At 43.4% G+C, this 26,413-nt stretch overlaps 1 protein-coding gene across 5 annotated transcripts in view; it reads right to left on the minus strand.

Moving 5' to 3' along the window:
- NPTN (neuroplastin) overlaps positions 1-26,413 on the minus strand; it is a 72,043-nt gene that overhangs the window by 9,959 nt on the left and 35,671 nt on the right. For all 5 annotated transcript variants that reach the window (XM_032244774.1, XM_032244773.1, XM_032244771.1 and 2 more), the window contains 3 exons: positions 21,348-21,519; positions 16,862-16,956; positions 2,774-2,907 (listed from right to left, as the gene is read on the minus strand). In XM_032244774.1, coding sequence (XP_032100665.1) covers positions 2,774-2,907; positions 16,862-16,956; positions 21,348-21,519 — 401 coding nt within the window. The remainder of the gene's footprint in view (positions 1-2,773; positions 2,908-16,861; positions 16,957-21,347; positions 21,520-26,413) is intronic.

A 26,413-nucleotide genomic window follows, 5' to 3' on the forward strand; every position in this document is an offset into this window, starting at 1 on the left:
GGGAGGAGGAGTGGGACCCCCCCCAGTCAGGCATGCCTGGGGACTTCAGCTTGGTGATTTCTAAGGAAGTCTCCCTATCCTCCACAAACAATGCTAGGAACTCACTCCTAGTCAGACTGAGGGAAATTCACAACTTTCCTTTCATTTAAGGACTACAGGATTAGAGGAAAGGTTATTCAAACAATCAATCAACAAATATTTATGGCTGGGCATGGAGTCTCATGCCTGTAAGTCCAGCACTTTGGGAAGCTAAGGTGAGAAGATCGCTTGAGCCTAGGAGTTCAAGACCAGCCGCAGCAACAAACTGAGACCCCATCTCTACAAAAAATCAAAAACAAAATTAGCTGAGCATAGCGGTGTATACCTGCGGTCCCCGCTACCCGAGAGGCTGGGGCAGGAGGATCACCTGAGCCCGGGGGTTGCTGCACTCCAGCCTGGTAGACAGAGCAAGACGCTGTCTTAACACAGAACAAAACAAATATTTACTAAAATATGCTGCATGCTTTATGTCCTACTAAGGGTAGGTAGGAGGGAGAAAGTGAGATAAAAAGAGACACAGAAACGAATAAGGAGCTTGGCCTCAAAAGGAAACCAGACATCCAAAACGGGATGGCTGATTACAGGAATGTGTTACAAAGCCCCAGCAGAAGGTGTGTATGGAGTGCTATAGGGCATGGTGAGTGGCCACTGCTGGAAAGAGTGAGGTAAGCTTCACAGCTGAACTAACATTTGCCCTAGACTGTGGAGGAGGACGGCTAATCACACAGGGAGGAGCAGTGCAGCCAGGGATTGGCATGGGTGCGAAGGCAGAGGTGTGAGAGGGCAGGCAGGGCTGAAGACTCAGCGGGATGGTTCACTGCACTCCGCTTAGGAGATCCCGGCAGGGAAAAAAACAGACTCGTGTGTCTTTACCCTGCAATAACTAAAGCACAATCAGAAACAGGAGAGAAAAAGGGGAATGTTATCCTGAAAACGATTCTAGATACAGCATACAATCTTGTCAGCATTTGAATGCAGGTACGTCTGATATGGGGAATTCATAGCTTTTAGAACAGCTAGTCCGTGATGCCTCAAGCTTCATCGTTAAGGAGATTAAAACATATGCCGAGTTAATTCCAACACTTGCTTTGGCAAAAGCTCAAGGGCACTCCTTCCCAGCGGACCGGCAGAGAGGAGTGGACATTTCCTCACCAGTATCTTAGAAAGTTCAGCGTCTGTGGAAAGGGCTCAACTTGGCATCTCCACCTCTCCAGTCCTCAAGCTGCTCTCCCTTATTGATAGGTGTCTGAAATCTAGCCATCATCGCTGATGCTGGAGTCACTATCACTACTCAATATTTTATTATCGAAATGTTATGAAGTGGGAAGGATAATGGACTTAAAATTTAAAAAAACTAGATACAACTCTTGGTTTTGCCACTAATTATTATTGGCTACTATGGAACCCTTCCAAAGAAGCTGGATTAATGATCTTTAGAGTCCTTTTGGATTCTGAAGACTGATAATCAAAGAATGCCTGGGATAGGAGGAATGTTGACACCCTCTCTGACAGAAAAGGTAAATGGGTCAACCATCATAATGAGGGAGAAAGTGAGGGTCCAAAGCTCTGACTCTCCAAACACCATCATGAATCATTCCACACATGGGAAAGGATGTTCTCTTTGACCTTTTCTGGGGCAAATACCATCAGGTTCCCAACGTCTAAGGCTCTCAGGCTGCCCCTGAGCCTCCTCAGGTTGCCCCGATTCCTTATCAATACGTTCTGTGTTGTAGGAATGTACTAATAATTTCCCTCAGTGCCTTGTTTCCCAAAACACAAGACAGGTTCTAAGACCACTTCAAGAACAGTATTTTCTTCAGGATAAATGGACGAGAATTAGGCTCAGTTCTTTCCATGTCTTAAACTGAAGGCAAGTGATATGGTTTGGATTTGTGTCTCCACCCAAATTTCATATTGAATTATAATCCCTAGTGTTGGAGGAGGGGCCTGGAGGGAGGTGATTGGATCACGGGGGCGGATGTCCCCCTTGCTGTTCTCCAGACAGTGAGTTCTCACAAGACCCAGTTGTTAAGTGTGTATCACCTCCCTCCTTCACGCTTGTCCTCCTCTCCGGCCACCTAGGCCATGCCTGCCTCCCCTTCGCCTTCCACCATGACTCTAAGTTTCTCTACCTACAGGGATCACTTAGGTAGAAATAAACAGCAACTGCAGTCTAAAACATAGGTAAGTCTCAAGGATGAAAGAAGCCTGAGGGGGAGGCTGATTCTTTGGATTTAACTTTCTTTTAACTATATTACCTGTCAATGCCTCACCTTCAGTTACAGTAATCTGAAAGCAATAAAACTCAAAGCAGGTCAGATGTCACTCTGTTGTCTAAGATAGGAAAGATAATCTTCCCTGTGTTTCCTGAGGCCTCCCCAGCAATGCTTCCAATAAAGCCTGTGGAATCGTGAGCCAATTAAACCTTTGTTCTTTATAAATTACCCAGTCTTTGGAAGTTCTCTATAGCAATGTGAGAATGGACTAACACAGCAAGCAATCTAATCTCTTACCAGATGGACAGCTTTAACAAATCATGTACAGGGATTTCTGTGCTAAAAGAGACTGTCAACGACCTCCTGATTCATGCTGTAAACCGTTCACAACTCTAGAAAGGGTGACCCTCGCCACACACACATCCAGGGATACAGCTGCTGCAGTAACTCACCCACATGTCTGGACCTCTGCTGGGAAAACTCCAGCAACCAGAGACCCGGGCCTGCCTCCTACTCACCATGGGCATCCCGTTCTCCTTCTTGCGCCATATCCAGTCTGGATGGGGGTAGCCAACTGACTTGCAATACATCGTGGCATCCTGCCCTTCATTCTTGTTCTCGCTCCGTTTATGGCCAGTGATGTCAGGAGCAGCTGTGAGAAAGCGTTAGACGCAGTTACCACGGAAGCCGACTCCAAACAGGATACAAAGGCCCCACCTTCTGGCTCAGATCCTTGCTTCCAGTGTCATCAGTCTTTATGCCTACTGTCATACTCAGCTTTGATGAAGAGCATTTCAGGTCAGAATAGGGTAAAGGGACCAACCCCATCCTCTACCCCCACCCACTAAAGCTGCCCAGGCAGATATCAGGGTTACTGATATGTGAGGCTCTACTAATAGAGGTGATTCTCCAACCTACTGGAAAAGAATACAGGCCCCAACTGCCCTCAATTAAGCCCTTCTTTAAAAAAAATGCAAACAAATGCTATTATCATCTCTTCTACCAGCCCAAGTTTTTTCTTTAAGCACCTTCACAAACAAGCTGGGTGTGGTGGCTCATGCCTGTAATCCCAGCACTTAGGGAGGCCAAGGCGAGTGGATCACCTGAGGTCAGGAGTTCAAAACCAGCCCGGTCAATATGATGAAACCCTGTCTCTACTAAAAATACAAAAATTAGCCGGGCATGGTGGCAGGTACCTATAATCCCAGCTATTTGGGAGGCGGAGGCAGGAGAATCACCTGAACCCGGGACGTGGAGGTTGCAATGACCCCAGATCGGGCTATTGCACTCCAGCCTGGGCAACAAGAGTGAAACTCTGTCTCAAACAAACAAACAAAGACACCTGCTGGAACAATTATGCATCCTGTCATATGTCACAGATTCCCTTATGGAAATGAGATTCTGAGATCAAACAACCACAATCAAGTCCTATTACAAGGTATGTAAAAACAATGAGTGCCTGGAAAAGCTACTCAATGAATAGCAATGACCAAGGTTCTCCCAGGAAAGAGTGAATCCAGAAACTGGTCTTCACAAGGAGGAAGAAAGGAGTTAACAGGAAATTCAACCTGTGTCCCAAGGGTTTTGTTTTTTATTTTTTAACTAACTGATTGAGATGGAGTCTTATTCTATCACCCAGGCTGGAGCGTAGTGGCATGCTCACTGCTCACTGTAGTCTCAAGCTCCCGGGCTTAAGTGATCCTCCCACCTCAGCCTCCCAATGTCACCACAGCTGGTTAATTTTTAAATTTCTTGTAGAGACAGGGCCTTACTATATTGCCCAGGCTGGTCCTGAACTCCTGACCTCAAGTGATCATCTCACCTTGGCCTCCCAAAGTGCTGGGTTTACAGGTGTTTGTATCTGCACCTGGCCCCAAGAGCTTTCATTAACAGCTTAAGAATCTGCCCTGGACACCTGATTTGCAACAATTTCCTAGACTGAACTCAATATAGAAGGAATTTCAAGACATGCTAGAGGCCACTGGTCTTCTCTATTTATAGGGATCACTTAGGAAGAAATAAATAGCAACTATAGTCTAAAAATTAAGTAAGTTTCAAGGATTGAAGAAGCCTGAGACGGAAACGATTCTTTGGATTTAATTTCTTTTATCTTAACTATATTACCCACCAATGCTTCATCAGTTACATTAATCTTTTTTTTTTTTTTTTTGACAGAGTTTCTCTCTTGTCACCGAGGCTGGAGTGCAGTGGTGCAATTTCACCTCACTACAACCTCTGCCTCCCGGTTTCAAGCGATTCTCCCACCTCAGCTTCCTGAGTAGCTGGGATCACAGGCATGCGCCATACACTCAGCTAATTTTGTATTTTTAGTAGAGATGGGGTTTCACCATGTTGGTCAGGCTGGTCTCGAACTCCTGACCTCAGGTGACCCACCTGCCTGGGCCTCCTCCCAAAGTGCTAGGATTACAGGTATGAGCTACCGTGCCCAGTCAGGTTACAGTAATCTGAAAGCAATAAAACTCAAAGCAGGCTGATGTCACGCTGTTATCCAAGATAGGAAAGGGAATCGATATGCCTTGGTCCAAATTCCAGTTTTGTTGGTTCTTTCATTATTCTGGGCTTTGCCGCTATAGTCATTATCAAATGGAGACACCTGTGTCCTTGCCTACCTCCCAGTGTTCGTGGACTGATAAACAGGATGTCGCAGCATTCATCTTGAGACTGTAGAAGCCTATACAACTGCACTGGGGCTAATCTCATGTTCCACCTTTGACTGGCTTGGTTTTTCTTGGCTTAAAAACAATGCAAAGTTCTACTGCTCACAGAATGTGCTTCCCAAGCACAAACTGGTTTTACACTCACCCTCCAGAGGCACCTGGATGGGCATGGACTGGGCAAGGCCCCCAAGCTGTCTCTGTAACCAGTCTCTGCCAAACGGAGGCATGCTCAGTGCCTCTCAGTGTGAAGTGTTTCCTAGACAGGATGTTATAAAGGAAGTATCCTTTTGTTTTTCCCAGGCAAGATTTCTAACTATAGAAGGAAGTGGTCAACCTGGCTCTATCTCATTCCCACAGAGCCAGACTTTTCCCACAGCTACTCAGTACTCCTCAGGCTGACTGTTCAACCTGGTCACCCTTTCTCAGATTTTCCTTCGGTCAATAAATACCAAGCACTCCAAGGAGCAGGCTCCACAGTCACACAGGACCCAGCACGTCCACACGGTGACATAAGCAGAAGGGCTACCATGTGCTGCTCCATCCCTGCTTCATTCATCTGGCAAACACCTGCTGCTGAACACCCACTACATGCCAGATATGTCAGACTGGTCGGGTAAGGCTTTTGTGATGAGGTGAACTTTAGCATGATTGTGAAGGAAATAAGGGAGTATGTACAAGGTTCGGGACCTGTGATAAGTAAAGAATGTTCACTTTCTAACAGGCCCAGGAATCCCGAGTTATCTGGGGACCCCAAGAGGAGAGGAATTTGCCCAACTCATAAATATTTGAGGGTACAAACCCATGGCTAGGCTTTTAAAAAGTCTTATCTGAGATTCTTCATGGAACAGAGTTCTACCAAAGCCAATTAAAAAAGCCAAAGTGAAAAATAATTGTTCTTGCTGTACTTTACGCAAATACTCAGGCCAAGTACAGTAAGACTAAAGTTTATTTTGTAAACACACCAGTTCTATCATGATTTGTTTTTAATAAAAGTGGGGACTGGAGAGAGAAAAACTATGCTTCAAAAGAAAAACTATAGGCCAGGTGCGGGGGCTCAACCTGTAACCCCAGCACTTTGGGGGGGCCGAGGCGGACAGATCATGAGGTCAAGAGATTGAGACCAGCCTGGCCAACATGGTGAAACCCCATCTCAACTAAAAAATACAAAAATTAGCTGGGCGTGGTAGCACGCACCTGTAGTCTCAGCTACTTGGGAGGCTGAGGCAGGAGAACTGCTTGAACCCAGGAGGCGGAGGTTGCAGTGAGCTGAGCTCACGCCACTGCACTCCAGCCTGGCGCCTGGCGAAAGAACAAGACTCTGTCTCAAAAAAAAAAAAAAAAAAAAAAAAAAAAAAAAAAAAAAGAAAGAAAAGAAAAACTACAGTACACTGTTGTTAGTTGTTTTGGGGGTTTTTGTTTCTGCAATTTAGACAAATTCTAAATTCTTTGTGGGTTAGAAGTCCCCTAACTAATGCTTTCAAACCATTACTTTTAAAATTGGGAACTACACTGCTCATCCTAGGACTCGTTATTTACCCTATAGTAGGCTGTTCACTTTAACACTGCAGTAAAACTATAGATGAGAACACTAATGCTTTTGCCGCACAAGCCTCGGAAGCCCAGCCAGGCCTGCGTGAGTACACTCAGACAGTTGCAAAGGGCTCCACTCTTCTCACCTTGGGGTTCACTCCCGTTCCCACTATGGCCCGTCAGCAGGAAGAAGCCAAGGAGATCAAAGGCCTTTTCCCATCTTCACAGCCTACACCTTAAGATTAAGGTGTTATAAAACCCAAAGGGAGGGAATGAAACTGCCTTTGCAAAATTATGACTGAGACAGTGAAAGAGATCTAACTTAACTGACTCCATCTTGCTTCTAACCTCCAAGCCATCCTTGTTCGTTCCTGGGCCTAAGCTGAACCAACTTTGGGAGAAACTTAGTTTAAACAAAGACAGTAACAGTCCTTTCCCAAAGCAGACCCCCTTCTTGCCTAGGGACTAGACTGCCTTTGTAGGACTCACATTAGCCACAAGATTAGCAATTATGGTTTAGGAGTCATGCAGCTGGGGACTACAAGATTCTGGCCCTCCCTAAACTGCTCCTAAGATCAGGGCTTGAGATATTTTGTAGACCCTGCACTTGATGGATCAACTGGCCCCACCCAGATCAATAAACTGGTGCATGTGATCTTGTGGCCCCCACCCAGAAACTGACTCAGCACAAGGAGACAGCTCCAACTCCCTACGATTTCATCTCTGACCAATCAGCACTCCTGGCTCACTGGCTCCCCCTGACCCACCAAGTATCCTTAGAAACTCTGCTCCCTGAATACTCAGGAAGACTGATTTGAGTAGTAATAAAACTCACACCAAAAAAGAAAAGAAGGGAGTAGGTCACACATATCTGTAGGAAGAACACTCTAGGGCGAGGGAAATGCAAAGGCCTTGAGGTAGGAGTGTGCTTGTTATGTACAAGGAATAGCAAAGAGGATTTCATTGGAACATAGTAAGCAATGAGAGGAGAGCAGGAGATAGAAGAAATCAGAGAGACTGGGGACCCAAATTAGACAGGACTTTGTAGGCCACCATAATGACTTGGGCAGTTACACTGAGTCAGCCAGAAGCCACTGGTGAATACTACATGCAGGTGTAAAATAATGGGTGTGTTTTAACAGGCTCCCTGTGGCTACTATGTGAACAAGAACTGCAGAGAACAGTGGAAGCAAGACCACGGCTATTAGAGTAATCCAGGCAAGGGAGAGGTAGCAGCAGTGGCCCTTGGGGCAGTAGCAGTGGAAATAACCAGAAATGGTGAGATTCCAGGTATATGTTGGAGGTTGAGTTAATATATTTGCTAATTGATTGAATGAAGACTGTGAGAAGAAATGGCGTCAAGGATAACACCAAGGTTTTGGCCTGAGTAACTGTGAGAATGGAGTTGACAGTTACTAAGGATAAGGAAGATTGCAATAATGAGTGTTTTTTTTGTTTGCTTGTTCTTATTTTGCTTAGTTAAAAGATAGAGAATTTGTTAAAAGATAGAGAAATAGTGTGGTAAAAGCCAGATGGTCAAAAGGTTAGAACATGTTAGATTTAAGATACTCATATAACATCTGGCAGGGGCAGTGACTCACGCCTGTAATCCCAGCACTTTGGAGGGCCAAGGTGTGCAGATCACCTAAGGTCAGGAGTTCAAGACCAGCCTGCCCAACATGGTGAAACTTCATCTCTACAAAAATATAAAAATTAGCTGGGCATGATGGCAGGTGCCTGTAATCCCAACTACTTGGGAGGTTGAGGCAGGAGAATTGCTTGAGCCAAGATCATACCAGTGCACTCCAGCCTGGGTGACAGGGTGAGACTTCACCTCAGGGAAAAAAAAAAAGATACTTATTTAATATCCAAGTAAAAATATCAAGCAGGCAATTAAATAGCAAGTCCAGAGCTCAGGGAAGTGGTCTATGTTAGCGATACAAATTTCAGATATCAGCTTATATGTGATATATTTTATATATATATATATATATCTACCACATATATATATGTAGTATATTTTCTCATTTTCAATCTCCTTTGACCCATTCCCAAGACTGTACATTAGAACCATCTAGAATGCTAAAAGTTGAGTTGGCAGCTGCACTGCCTCTGAAAAGTCACTATTCTGAAAAGACCCAGACTTAAAGATCCAGACTGGGAAGAAGGCTAGGGACAGTCTTCACTGCTGCATTGGTGTGTGGAAGGAGAAGAATATCACTTCCCCTCTTTATTCAACACTCTGGGAAAGGGTGGCCGGCATGCTGGGAAACGCTCAAACAGCCTTTGGAAAGGCCGGTGCACTGAGAAACTGAGGCCCAATGCCAAGAACCATGTGAGTGAGGTGTACCCAGGGAGCGGATCCTTCAGCCCTGATCAAGCTTTCAGATGACTACAGCTCCAGACAACAGCTTGACCGAAATCTCAGGAAAAGCCCCAAGCCAGAACACTCCGCTAAACTGCTCCCTAATTACTGGCTCACAGAAACTGTGAGGTGATAAGTGCTTAACGTTTTATGCCACTAAGTTTTGGAGTAATTTATTATACATATTTGTATGCATAGATACGAATATACCAATTGATGAAGCAGACATTACCCCGCTTTTTAAAACTGGAATACTCAAGATTGGAAAAGTAACTTAATGTTTAAATGGTAAAGCTACAATCCAAGTTCAGGGCTGTCTGAATCCAGAGACCATGCTTTTTGTACTTTACCATACTGAGGTGAAAATAAACTAGAATACAGTCCACAAAAACAAAAATATACAACATACGGGGAGGGAGAGCATTAGGACAAATACCTAAGGCATGTGGAGCTTAAAACCTGGATGACAGGTTGATAGGTGCAGCAAACCACCATGGTACATGTATACCTATGTAATGAACCTGCACGTTGTGCACATGTATCCCAGAACATAAAGCAAAATTTAAAAGAAAATGCACATACACACACACACAACATGCATTACTGGAAACTGCAGAGCAAATAGACCAAAAGTTATCTTTACCTGTAGATATGCTAAAATATCCTAGACCCAAAGCAGAACTGATCGACCTGTCAGACTTCAACTACTCTGTATTAGCATAGCGTAAAGAGCAGAGCTTCAGACCTGAAAACATGGAAATCTGGACTCAATCTCACTCTATTACTCACCAACTGAGTAACCAGGGGCAGACCACATCAAATACTCTAAGTTTTAGTACTGTAAAATCAGAGTAATACTCATGTTTCAGAGGTCTTGTGAAGATTAAATTACATCTCTGTTCTAATCTAGTATATGGTTGGAACTCAGGGTCAAGCATTTAAACATTACTCAGGGAAAGGCAAGGCTAAGGCTTGGACTCTGCCATTAATTCTAAGAAATCAAAGATACTGATTCCTATGTGCTCTTCCCATTTGCTGATACAAACAGGACTTTTGTTTGTAGCTCTAAAAATAAGGTTTAATCAGGTCAGATACAGATACATTATCTGATTAATGGCGTATTAGTGGCTCGCCTTCTATGGGCTTGCCATTTAGTAAGGAACTGCTTAACCAGGTTTTGTTAGTCTGAAAGCAGGTCTGAGGGTCTGTCTAACCAAGCCTTCATATCCTGAAGGTGACAGAGCCAATACTCTGTGCTTCCCTTTACCCTCTTAGTGGGGCACAGACTAAGTGGCAAGAGTGAGGGATAGGGGCAACAAAGTAACAAAAAGACCCTTAGAAGAGATCACTGACCCACTCGGGAATTCATTCATTCTCTGTCCTTATTAGTCACATATTCTAGTAACACTGGTTAATGGATATCCGTCCAGTATCCTAATAAATAGCAACACAGGGGTCCCAAAAGAGTCTCAGTTACCCAACAGCACCTGACCCAATTTCATTATCTGGGCAGTCTGGGACTCTGGCTGAGGACAACATATTCTTTAGTATCCTCTGCTACCCAGCCTGGTGCACTTACACCAAAGGCTCAGCTTCTAGGCCAGGCTGGATGCTGTAGAAACTGTCAACTCAGGGCCGGGAGCACTGGCTCACGCCTATAATTCCAGCACTTTGGGAGGCTGAGGCGGGTGGATCACGAGGTCAAGAGATCAAGACCATGGCCAAGACCTGGCCAACATGGTGAAACCCCATCTCTACTAAAAATACAAAAATTAGCTGGGCATGGTGGCGCACACCTGTAGTCCCAGCTACTCAGGAGGCTGAGGTGGGAGAATTGCTTGAACCCAGGAGGGGGAGGTTGTGGTGAGCCGAGATTGTGCCATTGCACTCCAGCCTGGGTAACAAGAGTGAAACTCTGTCTCAGAAAAAAAAAAAGAAACTGTCGGCTGGTCCGATGGTAGTGGGTTATCAGAACTTATTAACATTAGTGTCACTAAAGTTGGTATACAACCCCCCACTGCTAAATTTGACTGGCTTAAAAAAAAAAAAAAAAAAAAAAAAAGAAACTGTCAACTCAGGCCATGGAGGCATGTTTCAGATGATATTAAATAAAGTTAACAGAATAGACTCGAGAAAGCGATCAAGGTATAAGGTATCTTACAGAGACTGCTTATTTGATGCTTACTTTTTAAAGCATATTCATAACCTAGCAACTCATTTTCAAAGAAAATCTATCCTTAAAGGTGTTGTCGGCTGGGCACGGTAGCGCACACCTATAATCCCAGCACTTTGGGAGGCTGAGGTGGGCAGATCATGAGGTCAAGAAATCAAGACCATCTTGGCCAACATGGTGAAACCCTGTTTCTACTAAAATACAAAAATGAGCTGGGCATGGTGGTGTGTGCCTGTAGTCCCAGCTACTTGGGAAGCTGAGGCAGGAGAACCGCCTAAACTCAGGAGGCAGAGGTTGCAGTGAGCCGAGATTGTGCCACTGCACTCCAGCCTGGCAACAGTGTGAGATTCTGCCTCAAAAAAGAAAGGTGTTGTCAATGAGTAGGCTATTTCCAAGTAAACACACAGATTCTGCATTTTCAGTCTTTTTGCTTCCTTTATGTAACCTATCAAATCCCAGAAACACCTATCTCTGTGGTGGATAAAATGAACACTTGGCTGAAGGCAGTGGGAGAGTAAAGATTTACTGCTTGCCAAGAGCTATGCCCAAGAAGGAATATGTGACCAGTCAAGAAGAATCAAGAAGGATGCAGGCCTTTGGCTCAATAAGCATTCTCCATCCACAGCAGATACATCATTGGCTGTGAACACTAGAGCAGTCTGGGACATGTGCTTCCTTCTGCAGGTAAAACCACTAAGTAAGAGGTATAGAAGTTTCCTGGAAGACAGTGATTCTCAACCCTGGCTGTACACCACAATCACCTCGTGTGCCTTAATCTGATGTCCAGGCCACAGATCATATGAATTAAATCAAAATTGAGAACCACTGTTCTATCACCTGTCCTGGCACCAGTACTGGAGGTCAGATACTGCCACAAGACAGAGAGATGAGTAGGTAGAGATGTGGGAGTCATTCAGATGACTTTCCAAGCTATGAAAGTGACAAACTGAAATTTTCCAATAACACTAGGAAAATGGGCTTGGAAATCACTTCCTTCAATAACTAACCTCTCCCAGCCTACATCTTTTTCCCGTGCTGGATGCTCCCTGCCCTCAAACATTGGACTCCACGTTCTTTAGTTTTGAGACTTGGACTGGCTCTCCTTGCTCCTCAAGCTCGCAGGCAGCCTATTGTAGGAGCTTGCGACCGTGTAAGTTAATGCTTAATAAACTCCTCTTTATATATATGTATATCCTATAAGTTCTGTCCCTCTAGGGAACCCTGACTAACACACAACCTCTCATCTCTGTCCACATGAGGGAACCCAGATGATCAGAGCCACACGGAACAAAGGAACCTTAAGGATGGGCAATTCTACATCAAGCATCTGAGGAAGCTGAGATCCAGGGAAGGGATGTGACTGGTCAGAGTCACAGTGTGTTTAATGGCAGGGCCATGATGAGAACACATTTCTCCCAACTCTTAATCCAAGGCCTTTTAAATGTTACATGCCCAACAGAGCACCATGGCTTGATGCTTAGGAGCACAGGCTCTAGTGCTAGGGTGCCTGAGTGAGAACCCTGGGCTCCACCAGTTAACTCAGTCACACTGGGCCAGTTATTTCATTCCCTCAAGCCTCAATTTTCTCACCTGGGAAGTGGAGATAATAATTGCACTTATCCCATAGAGTTGTGGAGACTCGAGGAGAGAAAAGGAACAAATAATGCACCTAGGACAGTACCTGACCCATAGTAAGTGTGCAATAATGTTAGCTATATTCCTGTTCTTATTAAGGAAGGTCAGGGCGGCACCCTGGAGAGAGGAAAAGAAAGTGCAGGTATGGTTTATGGGCTGAAGTGGATGTTCAACATGGCCTGGCAACTTCATATTATTATTTTGCCTTCAGACTTTTCAAGTCGTGGCAATTCTGAGTCAGAAGCAGGTTGCTTTGGCATCAGTTCTGACCTAACAGATGTCACAACCTCTACACATCCTTACCTATCACACTAGCTGCCTTTCCTGAATGTCAGTGAAGAAAGGATGGTGTAGATGCTGTGCATGCTGAAAGTGTCGTGCGAATGTGGTTGGGATTTTTAATTTGCTTTTTCGTGAGAGTTTTTTTTTTTTTTTTTTTTAATTTTAGAAGAGGAAGGAAGGGGAAGAGGGAAGAGTAAAGGGCGAAAGGCTGAACAATTATAGGGACAGAAAATTTCAATACCTATTCATTCATGAATTCTCTATACAGTGTGCAATCCCTGGTAGCCACACCCTCTGAAGAGTACAAGCTGAGGAAAGAGATGCCCTTTTCAATATTAGCTGAGTGGATCCCAGGGAGGCTGGGCTTTGGTCTCCACAAGGCCTCATCACTGCTGTCTTCCCTCTCCTGACCAGCCCTGCTCCATCTTCCTTCTCCACATCTGTGCAGATCACCTGCCAAATACCTGAGAAACGTTAATCCTCAACAGTATCTTCCTGTTTATACCATGCCCCATTTGTGTCCTTAAAAAAAAAAAAAAGGAAGAGAATTTAAAAACCTGCTTCAGATACAAGGTCTTCCCCATTACACATAGATACTCCTATCCTCCAAATTCCTTTCTTGATGGTGATCTACAGGCTTTGGTTAAAAAGCATGGTCACCTTAGCTCTGTTCCCAGGCCACTGTCCCTCTCTCTGGTTCCTTCAGCCTTTTTTTCTTTTGTAGACCACAGATAGCTCAAGATTTGGTAATCTGACAGATAATGCCCAGTCCCTGGCTAGGCTAAATCCTTCACTCCCCGCAGTGCTGAGCCCAGACAACACCCCAGAGGTGTTCTGAAAGACAGGAAAAGCCAGATGGGGAAGAAATGGCTGAGAGCAGAAAAGACATTGAAGAAATATATATGCATGGTCTGGATTATATGCCCTGATGTGCTGATTCAATTCAAGCCACACAGGAAGATTCTGAGAAACTCCTTTCAGCCAAGAGGCCACTGATGTTCTCACACCCTCTCTGTTCTCAAGTACAACTACCTCTTCACTCTCTCTTACTCAGCAGATTTTTCAAATCACTCTAGCTATAAAAAGATGACTGTCTCTTATCCCCACGCGAAAGACAATAAGGGAATGAGAGTTTCTATTGAAATGTTTTGGGAACTAACATACACATGTGTACTACTCTAAATGCAGGCAGTTTTTCTACTTCAGCCACAATTGGAAGCTAGCTTAGAATACGATCCTGGGCCTATGGCAAACCTTTAAAATTTATAAAGAAAAAGCGAAGTGTTCATAGTCTTTACCAGACTCAATATCCATAACCTGGAAGACAAGACATTAAACATTCAGGTGTTGGGGGGAGAGGAAAAGACAGACTAGAATTCTTTACAAATTTTCTTGAGAGACAAACACACAGTATATCCAAGGTGGTCCAGAATATGGTTTAGGATATTTATAAAACAGAATTCTCTCAAGGTCTACTTCTGTAAAACCATGATAACCACCATCTGCCTCACCTTCTTCACAGGGCTATTTGTACAGTGAGAATGTAACAGCGTATAGTAAGCACCTTCAACATAACATCTAAGTTGTAACTTGCTCTGAAAATACTCCTGGACTACCCTGGCGACCGCTGCTTCCTACCTGCTTAAGAGAATATAAAGAAAGATGCTTCTAGGACCACTAAACCCCACCTTCTCAAGCAGCCAAACAAATGAAAAAACCATTTCTGTTTCCACTCTTGAAAGTGCTGCTGAGAAATCATTAGGAGAAATACCTAATGCAGATGACGGGGTGACTGATGCAGCAAACCACCATGGCACATGTATACCTATGTAACAAACCTGCACATTCTGCACATGTACCCCAGAACTTAAAGTACAATAAATAACTAAATAATTTTTTCTAAAAAGACCAGAAAAAAAAATACACTCCCTCATATTAAACTGTTTCTTGACATGGCAAAAAAAAAAAAAAAAAAAAAAAAACCACAGCTAACACTTCTAGCTTACTAATCAGATTTATTCCTGAAGCTATTTAGGAATCCAGGTAGTCTAAAATTTACATGTCTACTTAAGGAATGCTTCTTCCTACTGAAGAATCAGTGTTAACATATACCCGAAAAGTTGATGTTTTATATTAACCTAAAATAAAATGCTATACATTTAGTGATATTACAATTTTAATGAAGATTGGTTTCTACCAACTAAAGTGAAGCTAGCTATAGGCATTTAAAATAAAGTTTTTGGAGCTCTTGTGTTAAATAATGACTTACAATCAGTTTAAGTAGTTGATCAAGTTTGTCACATCAAGTTATATGTGAAGTGCTCGAAAGCAATTGGGTTTCTTCAGTACTTTAAATCTCCCTTGCCTTTTGTCTACACAGTTAATCTTTACTCACTTACTGTTTTCACAACACAGGAGTTAATGAAAGCTTGTATATGAAGAATTTGCTTGCTAAAGTAAATAATAAAATGTAGTACTTAAAAAAAAGAAATTAACTCAAAGTCACTAACGATTACAGTCAGGACTAATTATCTCAGGCTTGGAGAGCACAATGAACTAGACACCCCACTCTTTCCCTCCCTCACCCACCCGGCCTCTTTGCACTTGGACTTTGTGCCGAAAGCTCAGCCAGGAATGCTGCAGGGCCTCAAGTCTCACAGAGAAGGTCTCCCCACACAACTCAGCTCACCTAGGCTTCGGAGAGCCCTCCCTGGCTTACTGGCTTAGAGAAAATGTTTTCCCACACCCTTCATCCTCATGTTGAATAAATGCGGCATTCTTCTAAAATGGGTAGAAACCAAGGTTTCTCCAAGAAAAGCCACTGAAGAAATCAAATGCTGAGTTCCCTGGCCTACTGTGACCCACAACTGTAACTCCCTTAGGCACTCGGGATTAAACTGGCAGTTGGAGGAGGCAGTGGCCATCCCTACATCAACTCACAGGTTACAGCCATGTCACTAAGATATTACTTTCATTTAATAATACCATATAATGAAACCTTGAATATGTCTAAGCCTTTCTTGAATCTGCATTTTTAACCTTCCAAATATTTTAGAAACACCTGAATACTTATTATACGGACCCTTTCCTTCTCCTAAATTGGTCCTTCGAGCTTCCAGGGATAACTCTATGGATCTAAAGAACAATGAGAAAGACTGAAAATAAAAAACCTGACCTCAAACAGTAGCCCCGCCTTCTCATCATCATTTTGTAATAGTAGAAAAAACACTGGATTGGGGCTCAAGACCTGTGTTCTAGGCTAGCTCTGCCACAAACTCACTGTGTGACAGAGAGCTAGAGGTTTCACTTTTCTGGGTCTCAGATGCTTCTCTGAAATAACATAGGAAAGCTAAGATTTATGATGTTAGGTAGTTCCAACTTTTAGTTCTGTTTGCCCTTCTTGGAATTTTCTGCTACTGCCTCATCTTTCAGGGTTTTTATTAAAATTCTAATGAATTATCCACAAACAGCTGATGTCCACTCTGTACAATGTACTTTCCCCTGAATCCTGCTGACCCACAGAAGACGTATGTAATCACACTTGTAAGGCACTGCTCTAAGAGCTTCACAAAGCCTTGGGCCATATGAGCTGCCAACATTCAAACATTTTTGACATATAAAACCAGCAATTTTATGTAGTTCAATCTATTAACTTATTTAATCCTCCTAATAAACCCATAATGTAAGTAGTACTATCCTCATTTTTAAAATGAGGTAAAGGAAGCAAAGAGAAGTTAGTAACCTGCTAAGGCCACACAGCTAGTAGATGATGGGGTCTGAATTTAAACCCAGGCAGCCAGGCTCCCCAGCCTGTAGCCTAACCATAACATTGTATTGTGTCTCAACATGGAAAGAAGAAGAGCTTGAAGACTGGAGTCCAGACCAAAGTACTGCCTTGGAAGGAGAGTGAGAGGCTCACACCACAGCCTCTGCTGGGTTTTACCTTTCACTTCAATGGTGGCATTTGCTTTAGGAGCGCTGGCAAAGTGATATACGCAGTGGTATTCGCCTGAATCCTCAGCTCTCGGCTTATTGATCCTGCAGAGATGAGAAGAAAAACCAAGTGAGGAAACTGAAAACAGTCAAAATATACAACAGAAGGAGAATCAAAGGGGTAATCAGGGATCCTGCTCTCCAAACTCAATGCAACTCACCTCCTTCTACCTAAAAGCAAAAATCCCTCTCTGGGCATCCTAAAACATTAATGTCTTGCTCTTTACCAGGCACCAAGAAAACAAAGATGGAATGGCAACATGGCCCCTAAACTTAGGATGCTCTGGTTTATTGGGAAAAACAAAATGTGAAAGAAGTAATCAAAATAGAAAGACGTCCAAAGTACTATAGTTTATTTTCAGATATACAGTATAAAACCATCAGTAAAAACTTGTTGTTCACCTGGTGGTTCCAGTTAGATAAACAAGAACAGAAAACAAACAAACAAAAAGAAACAAAAAGCATAAGCTTTCTGAGCTTCTCCAAAGACCCTGTTTTGGTATTTCTGTTCTTCCTACCTTGTCTTTTAGTAGCATCCCTTTCCACAAGTCTACTCACTAACAGACCCAGGCATGGTTTAAAGGAAAAGAAAAAATCTGCCATCAGAGCATCAGACACAGAGATGCAGCGAAAGGTCTTATGATCAACCCCAGGGCCCTGCATGTTCTGGCCCCACTATCCCTAGCTCCATCCCACGCCAGTGTCCGGCTCTTGTGGTCTCTTTTCAGTTTTTCAATGTCTCGAGCTTGTTCCTGCCTCAAAACCTCCACAAAAGATGTTCCTTTACAGAGAATGCTCTTCTTATCACTCTTAGTTTACCTAACTCCTTTTCCCTCAGGTCTTGGCTTACATGTTAGTTTCTTCCAGCCCCAATCTAAATGTTATCTCCTTCCACAAAATTCTCTCACACTACTCTGTGCTTCTTCACAGTACTTATCATGTATGTGATTATATACTGATGTGACTTCTCGATTAATGTCTGGCTTCCCAACAGACCAAGTTCTATGTGGATAGGCACTGTTTACTTGGCATACAATCCCATAGCCAGGACCCAGCCTGGTACCTGGAATGAGGCAGGGGAATGAATGAATAAATGAATGAATTATTGAGTGAACACAAACACAGAGTGAATATCTGTGCCTGGATTCAGGTCAAATTAAGCAGAGTAACAGGAAGGAGTGTAAGAAGACTGTATGGGTCGGGTGCAGTGGCTCGCATCTGTAATCCCAGCACTTTGGGTGGCTGAGGTGGGTGGACTGCTTGAGCCCAGAGGTTTGAGACCAGCCTGGGAAACATGGCAAAACCCGATCTCTACAAGAAACAAAAAATTAGCTGGGAATGGTGGTGCGCGTGTAGTCCTAGCTACTCAGGAGGCTAAGAGGTGGGAAGATCGCTTGAACCTGGGAGGTCAAGGCTGCAGTGAGCCGTGATCATGCCACTGCACTCCAGCCTGGGTGACAGAGTAAGACCCCGCCTCAAAAAAAAAAAAAAGAAAAGAAAAAGAAATGCATATGGCCAGAATAGCACTTCATCTCAATCACAGAGGGTGATCCCAAACAAACTTTCTTACCCCTGCGGGCCAACTACACAACAGCTCAGTACACTCTGGCCTACATGCACATATACCAAACATGTATAGAAAGATTGGTTAAAAAAAAAAGGAAAAACACCAGCCTCCAGATCAGAGAATATTTATACATGGCTGAGCTCTGGCTCTTTTACTTAGGGGTTAAAATATGATACTTTATGATGGTGAATCTCTACTGCTCTACTTAACATCTAGGAAAAATTCCTGAACTCGACCACTCACTCGCCTAATGCATTTATCCATCTTATATTATTCATTCCAAAAAGGAATCACAGGTTAAGAGATTACGGACAAGAAGCGACATAGCCCATCCCCGGGACTGTCTCAAGTTATCCACATGGTAGCACAACATTCTGCGAAAAGCAGTCAAGGTGTCTTCTCAACGTGACACCGTGCCTCTTCTTACATCAGTATGCTCCCAACTGGAAAACAAACAAGTCAGCTGCTCTTATCAACAAATGTTCCAGAGTTTGAGGAAGGAGCAGCAGCTCTTTCTTCAGGGTTTAAAGTTCTTTGAGTCTAAGTCCTGAAGAAAAGAGCTGCTGCTCCTTCCTCAAACTCAGCCCTGAACTTAAGACTGAAGTTCTTGTAATCCCAGCACTTTGGGAGGCGGAGGCGGGCGGATCACGAGGTCAAGAGATCGAGACCATCCTGGCCAACATGGTGAAACCCCGTCTCTACTAAAAATACAAAAATTAGCTATGCGTGGTGGCGTGCACCTGTAGTCCCAGCTACTCGGGAGGCTGGGGCAGGAGAACTGCTTGAACCCAGAGGCGGAGGTTGCAGTGAGCCAAGATTGTGCCACTGCACTCCAGTCTGGCACCTGGCAACAGAATGAGACTCTGTCTCCAAAAAAAAAAAAAAAAAAAAAAAAGAAAAAGGACCGAAGTCCTTAGACTTCTAAGTTCTATGAGAAATACTTGGGAAGACAACTCCCACACTTGAGTCTATGCCTATGGGCTCAAAATCTCCCCACACCATTCCTTGGGACTGGCTAGTAGGAAGAAATTAAAGCAAAGGGATAGGGTCCCCTATAGGCTGGGCAGAGGCAGGGTTCTGAAATAAGCTTCTCAGATTGACTTATTAAGTAGCCCAAGGAACTCATCAGTTGTTATTCCACGAAATGTGGAATCCCTGAAAAACTCTAGAGATATACAATACCCTTGGAGAGATGAGGGGGAAAAAAAAGGGGAGCAGCAGCATTTTATAAAGTCAGGCAACTTGATGAAGTTAAAGCTCAAAGCTTTGCAGGCAACAGTACAAGACCCAAGAGAAACACGATTGGATGTCTGCTACCTTAAAGAAGGTATTATTAAAAAAACAAGTCTGAGACTGGGCACGGTGGCTCACACCTGTAATTCCAGCACTTTGGGAGGCCAAGGTGGGGAGACTGCTTGAGCTCAGGAGTTCAACACTAGCCTGGGCAACATGGCGAAACTCTATCTCTATAAAAAATACCAAAAAAAAATATGGTGGTGTGCACCTGTGGTCCCAGCTACTGAGGAGACTGAGGTGGGAGGATGGTTTGATGAGCCCAGGAGGAAGAGGCTGCAGTGAGCTGAGACTACACCACTGCACTCCGGCCTGGGAGACAAAGCCAGACCCTATCTCAAATAAATAAATAAATAAATAAATAAATAAATAAATAAATAAAAAGTCTGTAAAACTAATGGACAGAACAAGAAAAAAATGCTTAAAAAAAAAAAAAAAATGCTTTTCACTCCACCTACCACCTTAATTTGATTAATCCTTTCCAAAACTATGAGGAAAACTGCTGCGGCTAAATTTCTGATTTTTTTTTTAATCAGAATAACTACAGTGGAGATAGGTTAACTAACTTACCACTAAGTGGATGACAAAGCAGGGAAAAGAAAAAGAATTCTAGAAAATTTTCTAGAAAATCAGAGGACCTAGAAACCAGCCTTGATTCTAGAACTTACTAGATACAGTATTTGACCTTAAAGCAGCCAAGAGTCACTCTTTCAGTCCTAGTTTCCTTGCTTGGGAAAAAAGGAGGAGCCACAAATTCATTGGGATCAATTAAATAAGGGGTGTGAGAAGATCTCAATGCTGCAAAATCCTGCAGAATGCCTTTGCTACCACTGGGCACACAGGCTTTCCTGGTCTCACTTTAGTGCATTAGCCTGCTAAAGCAGGATTAGCTGATTCTTTTCCAGATAGTTTTCAATCAGGAACAAACTACTCTGAAAGGTGGGGTGCCATGTGTTCTAGATATTCCAAAAAGCATCAAATCTTTGGGTGCTGGGTAACTTCAGCCAGCAAATATCCATCTGTCTTCAAAGGGTATTTCCAGGCTACCATCCTCACTCTAGATCACTCAAGAGCCCTGTATCCGCTGGTCCTTATCAGGTTACAGTGATGTTACATACTCCTAAAAGGAAATTCACTAGGAAATCTACCCAGTGGAAAGATCACTTAGGGAGATGTCTTGCTCTAGAGTCTCAAAGCAGACGTCAACCTGTTTCTTCAAATCTGACTTCAATCTGACTGGATTAGGTCAACAGACTACATTCTAATTGTGACTCTCCTACTGGGTAGTATTGTTGCCCTGAATAAATCACTACTTCATGGCCTCAGTTTCTCTGATTAGAGTGAGGGAATCATCTATGGGCTGAATCTATGGTTCTCGAATCTGGCCGCTCATTAGAATCCTTTGGGAATCTTTTCTAGACTCCTGGACCTTACCTGAGATATTGGATTGGACTCTCCATGGGAAAACCAAATATATCTCATGTCCCTCCTACATGGCACAATTATGGATTATGAATGCCAAATAAGCTCAGCCACATTCCCTCCCACCTCCCCAGGAGCTGCCCACTCTTCTCACCTGTACTCCATGTTGCTGGCATTCTTACGAGTGGCACTCAGTTCTACCCCATTCTTTGTCCAGTAGCTGTATGTAAGGATGTGAGAGCTGGAGGTGAGGTTACACTGCAGGGTGACAGGGAGAACAGGGCTGTCTCGAATAATGACCTCTTCACTGGTGACAATCCTTGGCTCTGTAATAAGAGTGCACAATGATAGGGGGCAATAGCCTTCTATCCTCTGTAGCCCTGGCCTGAGAGTTGGATGGGGTAGGAGGGGGAAACTAGAAAAAGAGGGAGGGCAGACAGGACCACATGAGGAATTTCACTTTACCACTTTGGAGGAAGTCAAGAAAGGAAAAACAATGATTATAAGCAAATGACCACTAGCGCAGACAACAGCCTGAAGACCAGTTGGCCTAGACGTGAAAGAATGGGAGTATTATGGGTGCTTGTACTGGTAACAATCCACTTATGCTTTTCAATACCACGTTTTTATAAGAACCACCAAACAATTCAGCTTCAATTAGAAAACCAGGCTCCACCTTGCCATTCTGAAGACAAAGGCCATATCATTCATATACCTATTATAATAAACTCTCTATGGTGTCACTGGGCCTTGGAACAGTAATCATTACATAATACATGTATTCCTTTCCCCACATTTAAATGTGAAACCTATGGCAAACCAGCCATGGGCATTATTTATGCAGAAAAAAAAGACACTGCGGATTCTAAAAGCAAACTTCCTACTGGAAGTGGAAGCAATTTTGTAGAGGCAAAATTCTTGAGAAAGCATCATCAGTCACTCCTCTCCAGCCATACTTAGTCCCAAAACGAGTGTTGTTTTTTTTTTCTTTCTTTCAGAATTGCACTTTAAAACACATTCCATTCTGAGATAATATAACTAGAGTGCAATACTGTGTTGGTATTATGGGCTCCTAGAATTTTAGAAAGGCCCTTAGAGTTCATTGAATCCCACTCTTTTTTTAAGAGCTGGAAAAGTAAAATGATTTGTGCAAGGCCGTAAGTATTACTAATGGCAAAGCTGGGCCTAGAAGACATATCTGACTGAATTCTCTATCCCTGCCCCACCAACCACCCCAAGACCACCCCACCACCATGTGCCCTAGGGCAAGGTATATATATATATACTTCACCTTCTGGTTCTATCCTGGGCTTAGATAACATAGTATCACTAGCTTATCTACAAAAATAACCTATTTGAGTCAAATATTATAATACATTGAACAGAAATGTTTTAAATCACACTATGTTATTCCTGGAAGTTTCATCTTTAAAGCACTTTGAAATCCATCACGTATTAAAGTCAAGACATTTCCACATGTGTTGTCTTTTGTTAATGTGCTTTGTCTTTATTATTTCCCCAGGCTTAGTTCTTTCTCTACTTTTGGTCAAACATTTCCAGGTGAAGTCTAAACTAAGCATCTTTTCCCAACCACAGTAAGAGGTATTTGCTGTTTGTTTTCTAATACTCTCTCAGAAACCCCCTTGACTGACTGACTTCCCATTTCCCTGTGTCTGGCTACTTCCTGTCTACAGCTTCGCAGCACCTTCCCTCACCACTTTATGCAATATTGTGCTGAGCCTTAACCTGAGGACAGAACTCTCTCCCTCCATGGGAACTAAGTTGCTTGCTGTTCAGGGACAGGGGAAGCATGGGGAGGTCGTGGATACTTGGGAAATGTCATGTCTTAAGGACCTCCTAATCAATGTAACATTTCTGCCTTGTAGAGTTAATGTCTTTGAAGAATCTTGTAATAAAGCAAAACCTTAAGTTTGCTCAATTAACAAATTAGTTGTATTTTCCAACTCTGGCAAAAGGATAACGGTTATCTTCCATTCAGCACTGGTCCTTATCAGTAACATCAAACAGGGTCTCTATGTACAGATAATGGAGGCATAGCAGCCACTAAGACAGAAGCAGATGCATGTAAACACGTTAGCGCAGTGGTGTCCCATGGTTTCCAAGACACACTGGACAGAAGCCAAATCCCTTGGGCCTTAAGAAGTCGAGCAGAACGGCTGCAAACCCTGCAATGGAAGGCGCACACACACCATCAGCAAAAAGCATCACAATTCCAAGAAAAATCAAAACCAAGCAAAAACAAAAGAGAAAAAGATAGAACCAGTACTCCACAGAAGAGAAATTAAAAATATATAAAGGCAACATTAAAACCCAAACACACTTAGATTTTTACTGAATTTTTATTATCCAATTTCATTTTGTGTCCCATTTGGGATTCTCCTTCTGGCTCTTCCTCTCAGATTGCACCGAGAAAGGGTAAACTCGGAGAATAAGGCCAAGAGCTTCCAGATGTTTAAATACAAGGAGGCCAAAGTAAATGCTACTCTTACCTGTGGCGATGCAAATGACCACTGCAGCTCAGGGAGATTAAGAAGTTGATGAAAGCAACCTGGTAGACTTTCTGCCAAGAATTCTTGGAAGGCAAAGGAAAGCACTTTTTCCCTTAAGTGTTAAAGATCCAGGAGAGAGTCAGCTGGGAGCAAGTGGATAATTTAAATAGGTTTAAATATGATTCTGCACCATAGGAGGGTTGTGGGGTAGGGTGACCTGCCTCCTGCGATTGCTGTATATGAAAACTAGCGCTACACCTAGTTCCTTGGCCATGGTGCCTCATCTGCATTCTGCACCAGGATGAAGGTGGGGCTTTTATTTCTGTGGCCAAGCACTGCCCAGTGAAAGTCCAAGAGAGATGAACATTTAGGATAAGCTCAAATGTGTTTACCTGCTACTGATTTCTACTTAAAAGCAGTGGGTAGCAGACCCTTACCCTAGCCATCACGCTTATATAAAGAACATGCTATGGCCAGAGAGATACCTAAAAACTGGGCACACTTCTCTTCCTGGCTTACATTACTCAAGGACCATTGGGGAAAGTACTACCAGGAGGTCATTCTTAGATAGAACACTTAACCTCCCCATAGAGGCAATGTCTTTTGGGATGCTGAGATCATAAAACAATCCAATTAGAGTTGGATCCAGGGTGTTTTAAAAAAACAAACAAACAAACAAACAAAAAAATAAGCAGCAGCAGCAGCAGCAGCAGCAGCAGCAACCTCCTGGCTCTCCAAAACAGCTAACTAGAGCTAACTGACTGATGGGGAAGACTGAAGAGAGTCTAGCCAGGATTTGGTTCAACCACATGCAGACAACCCTAAGTTAGGAGGCTTTTTCTAAGTAAACTGGGGGAATGCTATGTATTCTTGGGATTGGTAGGTAGGTACTCCAAAGCCTCATCTCTTTCTAGCCCCTTGGCATGGCCATTCTAGCTATGAGTCAGGCTCTTGGAAGTGTTACGTGCAAATGCCCAGCCCAGTCCATGCCTACAAACTTCCACAGACCTTTGTGGCCGTTTAGGTAATTCTGCTTTTATAAGGAAAGGAGCAAGGGGGCAGGAGAAGGAGGCGTGCAAGGGAAAAATATTGTTAAAAAAAAAAAATCACTGGGTTAATGTTCCCCATTTTCACACAGACAAGGTTTTCTTTTCCTCTTTCCAGAAGCAGGTTCTCTGATTCAACAGTGCCAACTGCAGCAGCCTCTCCTACCACTCCCATACGAAGGACTCTTTTTTTCCCACAGTGATCTTCAAGTGGCTACAACGAACAGATACTGGTTTGCTATTAAGTATATAGACTGAAGGCCCATGTCTTACCACTTTCTGTATTACCAAATTCCTCATCAAAGTAAGATTTTACTATTCTAGGTCAATCAGCTCTTTAAGCTAGAATTAGCTATAGAACTCTCACTGTGTCCTCAAAGAGAAGGCGAAAGACCCAGAAGATCTTTCCAAAAAAGAATGCCCCCTCAACTATAACCAGGTCTGATATGGGTCCAGAACTCTTCTTGGCCAGGAACACTGGTTCTGTGGTGACTTCACCCTCCCTCTGCTTCCCAACATAAAGTAGCAAGTCACTTTCGAGAAAGAGAGAAGAGTGGCCACAAAAGTCCTGGTGTCTCACGCATACCTGCTTGTTACAAGGGGACGGTTCTGAGCCAGCTGTTCAGCTCACCCCATCGCTATGAGAAACAGGGGTGGAAGTTAGTTTCCTCCTTTTTCAAGACACAAAGAAAAGGCCAGTGTGAGTGGTCCCCACACTATGTCTGGAGTTTCTATGCTCTGGGATAAGACACACTGTGCCAACAGCAACTCATCAGAGTCAAACCATGAACAGAACTCAAGTGCAACTCTGACTTCCAGACAGAGATGGGTTAAAAATAGTAATTTTTGTGCAAGGGGAAAATATTGTTTAAAAAATGGGTTAAAAATAATAATTTGCAGCTTAGTGTCACCTGGCTCCTAATAGCAAAACATATGAAGGAAGTCCCAGGCTGCTGCTTTTAAGAGGAGACTAATGAGCAGGCCTAGTGAGGAGTACATTGCTGCAGTTGAGGGCTGTTATCAGAGAAGCGCATGCTACGGTTTTAGAAAAGAAAAAGAGCTGGAACTACGAAAATATCCAAGCTTACATGCCACCCAACAACCAAAACACACCACCACACTGCACCCATGGCAACATTCCCATCACAGAACAAGATGACACCAAGTCACAGTAAGGGAAGAGGCTGGGCAGACACAAACTTAAAACCATAGAGGTGAAGGCAGCTACTTAGAGAGCTTCAAACAGAAGAACAGAAGAAATAAAAGGTAGTTAGACTGGGGAGAGAAACAAAAATAGAAAGGCACCAGAGAAGAAATCAGCAAAAGTATAGCAGGAAACCTACTACAAAATCAAAGGGGAGGGAGAGAAACCATTTCAACACTACCCTCCTTGGACTGCCTAGTTTCTGAGTTTTAATTTTTTTTTAAGCTTCCCAGTTCTCCCTCCCCAACTCTCCCCAACACAGATGATTCTGAACAGTCACGGATTTCCTCAAGTTCTTTGTTCCTGAGAAGAAAGACACAGAGAAGGGTTGGGGGATAAGGGAGGCAGAAAGGACGGCAAAGAAAAGAAGAAAAAAAGTTGCCACAGATGTTTTCATACACTACAACCAGAAGGGTCATGGGTTTGAAAAAAAACGAAGACAAGGGGTGGGGTGAGTGAT

Source organism: Sapajus apella, unplaced genomic scaffold (assembly GCF_009761245.1).
Source record: "Sapajus apella isolate SASKATOON/1434 unplaced genomic scaffold, GSC_monkey_1.0 scaffold55, whole genome shotgun sequence".
NCBI lineage: Eukaryota > Metazoa > Chordata > Mammalia > Primates > Cebidae > Sapajus > Sapajus apella.